This window comes from Lactuca virosa, chromosome 5 (assembly GCF_052849685.1).
Source record: "Lactuca virosa cultivar CGN04683 chromosome 5, Lactuca_virosa_CGN04683_v6, whole genome shotgun sequence".
In the NCBI taxonomy this organism is placed as follows: Eukaryota; Viridiplantae; Streptophyta; class Magnoliopsida; order Asterales; family Asteraceae; genus Lactuca; species Lactuca virosa.
The window spans coordinates 447,951,324-447,962,648 of NC_136430.1; the positions used below are offsets into that span (position 1 = coordinate 447,951,324).

Genomic DNA, 11,325 nt, shown 5'->3' on the forward strand with positions numbered 1-11,325 from the left:
CCCCGTCATTCAGCAGAGTATGGATGACAACCATGGACTGTTTTAATGGTTTGTGGAACACTAGCAGGCTCGTAACCTGTAGGTGTTAATGGACTTAAGTGTTCATTCGCTGTACTCTATTCCCCTCATGAGTGCCTTTAGGGCAAGTAAGGCTGGGGAAAACCCCTTAAGTATGTTCATCAGCTGTATGAAAAAACCCATTGACATGTATTGCGGGGGAGAACTCCCGTGGGAAATACCGTCGATGAATAAGAGCTATGGACTTAGTATATGGAAAACTCATTGACATGTATTGCGGGGGAAAACTCCCGTGGGAAATACCGTCGATGAATAAGAGCTATGGACTAGCACATGGCGACGATGTGACTTCGTGCCTATTTGACATAAATTGCTGAAGGAAAGCAATGTTGTCACCTTGTTGGTTGTTTTATGTTAGGATGTCTTGTTTGACATAACTTGCTGAGGGAAAGCAGTGTTGTCACCCCGATGTTTGTTTTATTTGACATACTTGCTGAGGAACCCCCAAAGCAATGTTGTCACCCCTAGTGATAATCCTTAGGCTAGGTCCCTTATGATAGTTGTTTTAGGGACGTAAAGTGAGGATAAAGGGAATGGGTAATTAGGGTTATTTTTGTTGATGGAATTAATAAATTTATTGTTGATTGAGAACTTAATAAGTTCATTATTTATTGTGGGTTGAAAACCCTATATGCTCACCAGGCTCTCAAGCCTGACCCACTCAGTTTATTTGTATCACAGGTATCGATACGAAGTTGCTTTACACTGAGAGATTAAAAGAGAAGTAGATCACTAGTGTAAATGAATGTAAGTTTTGTTTATGCTTATGTTTTTGTATTGACAATGACATCCCAATGGTTTAAGTGAATAAAATACATTTCTTCGGAAATGATTTGATAACATATTTATTATGTTTTTCTGGGAACAAATTCCGCAACATTTTTAATCAAATGATTACTCTGAAATTATTTCAAAAGCATAAATTAAACCGGTCTTTTCTGGCCGAGAAATTTGGGGATGTCACAATATATATATATATATATATATATATATATATATATATATATATATATATATATATATATATATATATATATATTGCAAACCTTAGAAACACCTGACGTATTTTCATCTGATTCTTAAAAAAACATTGTATTTTTTTAGTGTACTAAAACCCCTATATTTTTGAAAGTCTTATTTTAAGGTTTTTTGACCTCAGAAAAATTCAATTTGTTTTTACTAAAGCATTAAAAAACCAACATATTATTTCATTAGTGCGTTAAAACCCTTATATATATTTGAATTATTTTAATCTAATAGTATGTAGCCAGCAAACCCATAAGAATCAATTACCAAACATTTGTGACTATCTAGTGTTTATCGAGTGCAAAGCTTTAAATTAGACATTTGAAAAAATACGAAGGTTTTAACATACTAAAAAAAATAATGTAGTGGTTTTCTTAAACATTTGATAAAAATATGTTGAGTTCTCTAATATTTTCCATATATATATATATATATATATATATATATATATATATATTACCAACAACTTTAATCAAATATAACAATAAAATTTTGTTGTTTTTTCGTGGGATTTCAATAAAACTTTATATGAAAAGTTTAAACAATAATAATTTTATATAAAGTCTAACAATCATGATATTTTTATCTTAGTATTTTAATTATTTGATTTTAATTCTCTGTTTTAAGCATCTTACTTGTAACTTAAGTTATACTGTTTGAATCGGGATGAACGTTTGGACCGAATATTCGAACCGGAACCTGAACCAAATTAGGACTAAATAAGTTATCATGTTCGGTTCCTGAGTAGGTATTTTAGGCTTATTCGGTTCTTGGGTATTTCGGTCCAGGTTTCTCAAATAACTGTTTAAGCGGTTCTAAAGAAACTAGATTGAATTACGACCGAATAAACTATTTGGTTCGGTTTTCGGGTATGCATTTTAGGGTTATTTCATATTTTAGTTTGGGGTTTAATGTTTAGTGTTTAACTCATATACTTATATGGATTGTTTGGTGTTTAATTATTAGTGTTTAATATATTGCTTTCATAACTATATTTCAAGGTTTGGATGTATATAACTTATAGTTATCTATAATCAATCATGATTATTTATAAATGAATTGATATGAGTTAACATTTAAGTGCAACATCATAACATGTTAAAAAATAAAATAAAATTATTATTTTAAAACTTGTAAAACCAAACGATAGAAATAGTTTAATATATTCGAAAATATATCTTATTATATTTTTAATACCTTAAATAATTACAAAACAATCATCTAAGTTTAAAAAAACCAAAAAATACGGTTTATTCGATTTTTTTCGGTTATATTCGATCCTTAATTTTTTTTTTTTAAAATGACAAATTTACTTTACTCCTAAACTATTCATAAATTTCACATATATCCATTGCGAGACTTGAACCCTCAACCTCAAGGAGGGAGGACAACATCGGATACCGTTGTGTGAAAAGCCCTTAGTGTTCGGTCCTTAACCATATTGTAAATGTTATTTGGTTTATCCGGGTAATAACCGAACATGACCGATTAATACCTGTACCAAACTAGACCCGTATTGGTTTAATTGGTCCGGTTTTTGGCTCCTCCAATTAGTTTTATTTGACTTCGCGGTTTCGGGTCCAATTCGGTAAAGTTCCTACCCAAATAACATCTCTAATTTAAATCTAACATATTTTTTGCATTTTGTCCAAAACTACACGGAATTTCAAATTTATAGAGAAAAAAAATTCTACAAGGGCCGGATAAAGTGTCACGGAATTTATTTGACAGACAATCCAAGACAAAACGCGTAAGGAAATAAAAAAGCAGACGCGCTTTACAACATTGTAATTGACACGCATACTTAATAACAAATATAATGACGTAACAGGTGCAATAAAATGAGGCGTGAATTGCATCTAAAAAGGGGTTGTGAGTTGTGTGCAAGGAGTGGAAAGTGACAAAGTGCACCGCCACCAAAAGGAGCAAATAGAGTAAAACAAGGAGGTGGCAGGAAGCAGGAGTAATATTGCAGAATCAAGAAAGAGTAAGTTACATTTTTGGTCATTGAGTTTAATTGATATTTCCGATTTTAGTCATAAAAAGAATTGAGTTGCATTTTTTGTCATTAAATAAGGTTTTCTAATATTGTTGGTCCTTTCTTAATACAAAATTACTCCATTACTAATTAGTAATTACCTTTTATCTTGTTTATATTAACAATTTTTAATTTATTAACATATTAATTATTATTATATTATATTTGGCCCACTACACCACTCCACCCTACCTATCAAAGTAAGTCTTTCAAAATTGATAATATCACATTATATGGATAGATGTCAATATATTTTGTCGATGTCATTGATGAATGATTGACATTGATTTGCATTTGGCGAACGAATGCCTTGACATGCCATCACTGTCGCAAAGCCTATAAGTTTCATTGCAATTAGATGAAAAAGAATCTGGTTGTACGTTGGTCTTGAAGTTCAAATATAATACATTATCGTTGACTCTTTACGTCTTGTTCCCGAGTTCTATTTAAGGAGGGATATGGAGTGAAGGTGAGAGATGTTGAAGGAAAATTGTGTTCCCGAGTTTAATTGATGGAAGGAAAGTTTGGGGAAGGAAAGAATTTTAGAGCCATGTTTTCCTCCCAAATTGGGTGGATTCGGGAAGAAAATGATTTTGGAGCCATATAATTGTAATCTTTTAGTTTTCTTTTCTTTTTCCACCTAACTCGGGAACACAAAAACTTAAAATTTTTCTTTCATTTCCATCGAACCCGGGAACACGAAATAAGAAATTTTTTTCTTCCCCTCCTTATCTTTCTATCAATATTTTCCTTTCCTTTCCTTTATTGAATTTACAAAAAACTCAGGAACAAGTGGTAACAGATCCACCTATATTTCGCTTAAGAAAAATGGGGTCATTGTCATGTTATAATATCTTAAGAAATTAAATTCATACGACAACCTTAATCTAACACAATACACTGAATCTGAAATACAAATAACAATTTCATTATCACCAACAAGAATCGTACATATGAACTATAGAGAGAAAAAGAGATGGAACCATTTTTTATCAAGGAAGAATGATCTGAATTCTTACAAGTTTGATTTTTAATATATAATTAAGGAGTATCGACTTAAATGACTATCAAAGTTGCAAAAATGTCACCATTTATCAGTGTAAGATCAAACAGTTTTATCAATTATGAGACGAGAGATCCGGAACAAGTCCCTATTTGCAAATTTTGTTTCATTGACACCAATATACCCATCCAAACAGTTTTATCAATTATGACATTTGTGTCTCAAAGATACAACAAACAAAACTAAAGTGGCAAAAGGAGTAGAATATCAGTCCAAAAAAGTCCAATTAAGTAAACAAGAAAGAAAAGCCAAACACGGCGAATGTCGGGCCCCATTTTTCTCACAACACCACCACCATAGTAGTTGTAAGGGGCCTCTAACCTAAAAAAGGCGCCAACAAAGGATGCGACAGACGTGGCAGACCCGACCGAGCTCCCAAATCTCGACAACTAATAGCCGCCTGTCATCATAAATATATTAAAAACACCCCCTTCGTGCAAGAAATAGCAATGTACTTTGTTTATCATACCATCATACTTCCATTTCTTCCTATTACAACATTGTATTTTAAAAAATATACCTAATTAAAAGAATAAGCAATTTTCAATGTTATAAACTGGGTAGGTTTTTCAAGGTACAATGTTGTAGTTACTGGTTAGGTAGTTTTTATAAAGTTTTATACCTTAATAATGTAATAGAAAGAAATGAAAGTAGGATGCTATTATACACATATAATAAGAGTATATTGCTATTTCTTGATGATATCTACTGGATTGAGTAGTTTTAATACTAACCACTTGAGCAGCAAATGGTAACATTTTTTCGGGTGGCTTGTTGGTGCAAATAGCTACAAATAACATATATAAATCAAGAGTTATCGATTTTATGATGAAAGTAGGTTGCTATTTTGTTACATATACATATATGATATACATACCATAGAGGATAGCCCCTATAAATGCATCTCCAGCACCTGTGGTATCCACAAGTTCTGATTCCGGAATCTTCTCAGCTGTTCCGAGAAATAGCCTACCACAGGCACTCCCAACGCCCTTGCCTTGGAATCTTACAACATCCTATATATTGTAAAAGTAAAATGAAAATAATTACATGAGAAGAAAAAACTAGACTTTTTTTTTTTTTTTACCAATTTATGCATATCCATGTTTTGATTTGTTAATGTGTGAAAAGGAAGCTTACAGATGAAACACAAGTAGGAGCAGCTTTGCTAGTATCGATTTTCTGCTTCAATACTTCAACTAAATTGTCTACATCCATTTCTTCAGCTTCACTGTTGTCTGTTGAGCCTGAAAGTGAACATCAGAAGCTGAGCTGTCACCGTTGAGGCTAGAATGCTACCCAACAGATAACGGATAAGGTCGTAAAATAGCAACCTACTTTTTTTTTTTAAAAGTTACTATACTTTTAAAAAGTGTCTCGCTTAGTTAAAAACAGTTTCCTTTTCTTGTAAGCAATCTCCAATGTTTTATAATGTTAAGAATCAACACAATAGAGCAATACTAAGACATTTGCAAAGCATATTATCTACCAAATGGTTTAGTATTGTTGATTTAAACCAAAATGTTGAAGAGATCACTCAAGAAACTGAGTCAAACTCTCAAGAAACCAAGTCAAACTAAGTGGGACATATGAAAAAGTAAATTGTTATTATATATGATCTTATCCCCAACAGATAAAAGGAAAAGAAAGATAGAATTGAGGGAGAAGGTGATTAAAGCTAAATTTTATATGCACCAGGTATACTTCTCTCGAGCATTATGCAACCATCTGCACCCAAAGTCACAATTACAAATTTGACCTTTGGCAACCTTAACAGCATGGAAACAATTGCACTTGGAACAGTTGAAGCTTCAGTCCATGCCTGTTGGGAACATGCAGCCATACACAAACATAAATTCCTAATTCTATAATATATCTTTATGCTAATATGCTATAAGTAAATAACATCAAATTATTTTGTCAACTTTGCAAATAGAGCTCTATAGGTAGATAATTTGGAAGCTTGCCTGTGGAAGTTTTGCTGAGCACACAACATAATCAGATAAATACATAAAATCATCCAACCCATCCCTTAGCCTTTCAGCATCAATTAAGATAGGTATATTCCTCCGATTTGCCTGCACTGGTAGAGCAATTAACAGGGATCATTTATTTCCATTTATGATTAAATAACAAAAGACACATCTGATTTCTGACTATAATATGCCTTGAAATTGCAGTTTCGTGCAGATTAGAAACCACAACACTTACCTCATGTGCAATAATTAAAGCAGTTTCATGCAATCGTACATCAAAATAAGCAAGCTTCACGCCATCTAATGCTGATTTTAAAGTTGAGCTGGATATGTCTGAAGGAATCATTGGAGGCCACCCTGGAGTATGAATGCATGTTCGAGTTTTCCTGGAAACAGCAGAATTGAAACAAAAAATAAATAAAAATAGTACAACAAAAAACTAATTTAGGTACCCTTACGTTTGATTATCCACAATGATATAGGTAAATGCTGAATTTCCCTCTTCAGAAACCTGCAAACAGGAAAAAAGTAAGCTTTAATGTACTTGTAACAAAATCATCCAAAGATTTATGCTACCTGCTACTATGACTAGAGTTTTTTACAATCTAGTGATTTAACATTATTTGTAATATATGTTTGTGCAACGAAATAAGTATTGGTAAAGATTTTCATAAAGCCATGTTCATTACCACAAAAAAGGAGATATCTACACCATCAACTTGTAATTCTTCCAATACTCCTCTCCCTTGAGCGTCATTGGCAACCTAACAAGTAATTTGAGCACATGGAATACAGTTCAGAATGGCTAAGATAGTCTTAACACAATCAGGAGACAAAAAAAAAAACCATCTCATAGTGGAAGCTTACTACTAGCCACAAAACCACAACTTGAAATAACTAGTTCTAGTGTAAAGTCTTTCAGCAAATCAAAGCTGCATTTTGCATACCTTGGATATCAGCCTTGCATTTAATCCTAGACGAGCTGCACAAGTTAGGGCATTTCCTGCATTGCCGCCTCCTTGAACCTGAGAACAAGTTTGAGTGAATGATAAGTTATAAGTAAAAGAGCAACTTCTGAATTCAAGACTTTCAGTAAACTTCTACAGCTCTACAACAAAGATAGACATGGTTGAAATGAAGTGCAAACATGATTGACAAGATTTCCTTAACTTATTTGACACCCCCCAAAAAAGACCATTAATTTGAACAATGGAGTAGATAACTTTACAACTAGTTTGCCTGTTAGACAACAATATCATAAACCTCAACCAAATTTGGACTAATAAAGACCGACAAAAAGAAGCAAATTAAATCAAGCACCCTTGATTAAAACGTGAAGTAGAAAAGAAGCATGACAGTTTCAAAGAGCTAAAATCCAAGAATTTCAGATAAAGCTGATAGAAGAATTTCAATGGAAACTTAAACACCTGTTTACAGAAGAAAACAGTGGTAATAAGATCAAATAGACTGTTGAATGTTAGTGATTATGGATAAGTTTGCACTGCAAATTCTGCAATAGCCGCGGATTTCACTAAAAAAATAAGCTATTAATTGCATACATACAAAGGTAAAAAGCATCACTAATATCACAATTTCCAAATCCCCAAATAATAGATCCAGTAATCGAAGTCACAAAACTTGACTTAATTTGATTGATTAACGAGCTGTTGTATCAAGCATTATCAGTACCGATATAAACTCTAAAGCAACAAATGGTGTAATGGATCACCTAGATTATTTATTACCTTCATGCTGGTGCTTCTGATCTTGTCGTCGGGGTTGGGAAAAGAAGCCACAGTCGCCAAGAGATCCACCGAAACACCACCAAATCCAAGCTGTGTTGTTAACACCATAAATATCCAATCATAATTAACATGTATCGTGATTATTAATCAAACAACTATAACTATCCACATTAATTGCAGGCTCATATTTGCTTGTACTGCCATATATGAGAAAGCAGCAAGTGGAAATACGTACCACGACAGGACTATCAGACTGACTCGACGGAGACGACGACATGTTTGCCCTGAATATCTTTCCAATGAGTTTGTATACCGGAATTGAATTGAATAATGCGAGGAGAGAGTGAAGAAGGATACCTGAGGGTCGTGGAGGAGGAGCGTGAAGAATAGGAGATGAAACTCGGGAGCATGGCACTAGTACTGGTAGAGAATATGGCTGTCATTGTCAGCCTTGTGCGTTGGTGCGTCTCGCCTCAGAGTAACCGATTTTGCCTGAAAAAAATCACAAATGGAGGGGAGGAACAGAGCAAGTCACATCGGTCATCCTATTTCACCAACTACACTCCAAAACCTCTTGTTTATCTATGGTAAATTACATGAATAGTCCCTTTAGTTTGGGTTAGTCTATGCGTTTCGTCCCTAACTATTTTTTAAATTCGGACCATTGTTGATCGGGTAAATTTTTCGGGTTTCGGGTAATTCGGGTTTTTCATAATACAAAAATTACACGTTACCCGACCCAAATTTAATTCGGGTGATTCGGGTTTGGGTAATTCGAGTAGTGTGTCGGGTTCGGATAATTCGGGTAATACCCGAAAATATATAATTTTTTTTTACTGAATAAATACTATTTGCATAGTGATCATTTTCTTAAGTAATTAGTATGCACTATGCGTTCATATCTTTATTGTTGAATCGCATCATTTTCTTAAGTAATTAGTATGCACTATGCATTCATATCTTTATTGTTTGAATCGCATTTACAGTTTATTTATTTTCATCTTTATCTACAACACCCAATCAACCCACTTGTTATCCTAAATACCCAACGAAATATCATGATTTGGAGTTCTTGATTCAAATTCCAGTGTGGTCCTTTAATAATAGAAATATGATGCGGAAGCAACATCTGTCAAAGAATGTCCCACCAAACCTTTCGGTCCCTACAAAGTTGCTTCGTTTATTCCTTGAGGATTGTGAACTAAAAGGGTGAAGCAGATGAAGTAGTGGATCAAAAACATGTGATTTTGCACACCTGAAAATAATAATAATAATAGTAATAATTGTTACAAAAATTTTGGGTAATCGGGTATACCTGAAACCCAACAATCTTACCCTTTACCCGACCTGAAAAAAAAATCGGGTTACCCAAATAGCCGAAAAATTAACCCGATTAACCCGACCCGATACCCGAAAAAATCGGGCGGGTAATTCGGGTAACGGGTATTTTCAACAGGGCTACCTTATAGCATGTGTTTCGGATTTAGTACCTGCTGTACATGAAATGATTACAAAACCCTTAAGAGAAATTAAATATCCTCCTACTTTTTGTTTCTACAAATCTTCCTACCCAATTAAATATTGACATGTGTAACATTTAATGTTCATTTAATAAAATTTTCCTTTGGAATGCCATTAAAAAGGGTGAGGGTTTGCCCTGTAAAGGAGCTCGAACCCGGGCTTCCGCTGTAAAAGGCGGAAGGGCTTCCTACCGCCGTTTTCAGATCTAGAACTGACGCCTTCATATCTGGAACCACCACCTTCAAATCTGGAACCACCGCCTTCAGATCTGCAACCAACACTTTCAGATCTACGATTTTCCGATGTCAATCTAATCTGATCATATATGTTGTTTTTGGTGTGATTTCTTCAGATCTGATAGCGTCAACATCGTCGTAGACGACGGATACACATCGACGGCTACATCACATTCACCTACCCCCCCCCACTGTTGCCTTCTACTGATAGAATAAACAAACTGTATCAGATATGTTCCACCACCTCCGCCTCCTCATCCTTTCGCTTATGCTCCACTATAACCGTCATTTTCTCCTCCAAACACCGCCTTCACGTTGCTTCAGATCTGCTCCGACAATGATCTATAAGGTGACAAACTTAAATCTGGAATATCCGAAGACTCTAAGGAACATGAGAATCTTAGATCTGTAAATCACAACATATCTAAAAACAATAAACACACAATGTATTTGATGAAATGCCTCAACGAGATCTGTAAGTTTTTAAGTTATGAATAAGTAATTAAAATTTTATATTAAGTTGTGACTTTGTGTCAGAAGTGTGTATTATACTATGATCTCTGATTTTTTGATGCATTATGTTGTGAATTTTAGTGTTTGAAATATTAAATTAAGCATTGAACTAGTGTCTGAAATGTTTTATTAAACTGTGAATTCTAATTTTTTTTATCCACATCTGAATTTTATACATGTAAATGAGGTGTCAATGTAGTGTATTAAATTGTGAATTTTGTGTATTATGCTTTGAATTTTATTCACAACTTAATATAAAAAATTCGCATTTTAATACATAGAAATGTCTCTACATATAAACGTATAAATATAAGTTTTAAGTTGAGAATATGGTTGCTAATATATATATTTTTGTATATTAAACTGTGAATTTATTATTTTAAGTTGTCAACTTTGTGTATTAAATTGTGAATTAACTGTATTAAGTTGTGAATTTTGTGTATTAAACTGTGAATTTATTATATTAAACGGTGAATTGTGTATATTAAATTGTGAATTCACCGTTTTAAGCTATGAATTGATTGTATTAATTTGTGAATTGACTGTCCATATCTATAGGTATAAACGTAAGTTTTAAGTTAAGAATATAACATTTATGTACATTAAACTGTGAATTTATTGTATTAAGTGGTGAATTTTATGTATTAAACTGTGAACTGACTATATTAAACTGTGAATTGTATTAAGCTGCAACTTTTTTTTATTAATTTTGAGTTAAATTAAGAATTATTTATGTATGAATGTTTGTATGAATTTTCTTGCAAATATATTTATTTTTTGTGTTGTATAAATATGTAAGAATGTAGTAGTTTTAGAATAGTTTTGCATTAAACTCTAAATAAATGAATTAATATGTTTATTAAACTGTGAATGTAGTATATAAGCTGTCAATACATGACTTTATATGCATGCAGATCTGATTTGAAAGGAAGGATAGTTGCAACGGTGACACAAGTACGTGGTGGCAACATGTTGTAATGGGTGGTGATGGTAGAGTTCGAGTTTGACTTCGTTGATTTTTTTAACTATTGTAAAATGAATTGTATTAAGTTGTGAATTTTTTCTATTAAATTGTAATAGACTGTATTAAATTATGTAATATATATATATATATATATATATATATATA

The 11,325-nt window shown here is 33.0% G+C and overlaps 1 protein-coding gene across 1 annotated transcript; it reads right to left on the minus strand.

The window, feature by feature from the left end:
* Positions 1-4,326: 4,326 nt before the first annotated feature.
* LOC145114340 (uncharacterized) lies at positions 4,327-8,478 on the minus strand. The gene is made up of 13 exons (XM_079050334.1): positions 8,284-8,478; positions 8,162-8,210; positions 7,927-8,016; positions 7,129-7,206; positions 6,871-6,945; positions 6,640-6,692; positions 6,417-6,567; positions 6,173-6,283; positions 5,901-6,027; positions 5,346-5,452; positions 5,083-5,221; positions 4,940-4,992; positions 4,327-4,605 (listed from the first exon to the last, which is right to left on the minus strand). The coding sequence occupies exons 1-13, from the start codon at positions 8,367-8,369 to the stop codon at positions 4,522-4,524; spliced, it is 1,203 nt and encodes a 400-aa protein (XP_078906460.1). The 5' UTR covers positions 8,370-8,478; the 3' UTR covers positions 4,327-4,521.
* Positions 8,479-11,325: the final 2,847 nt, after the last annotated feature.

Coding starts and splice junctions, on each gene's coding strand:
- LOC145114340 (XM_079050334.1), bottom strand. CDS start 8,369: ATGACAGCCATATTCTCTACCAGTACTAGTGCCATGCTCCCGAGTTTC. Junction 6,284..6,416: donor CTTTAATTATTGCACATGAG/GTAAGTGTTGTG, acceptor CTACCAGTGCAG/GCAAATCGGAGGAATATACC. Junction 5,222..5,345: donor CTCCTACTTGTGTTTCATCT/GTAAGCTTCCTT, acceptor TACAATATATAG/GATGTTGTAAGATTCCAAGG.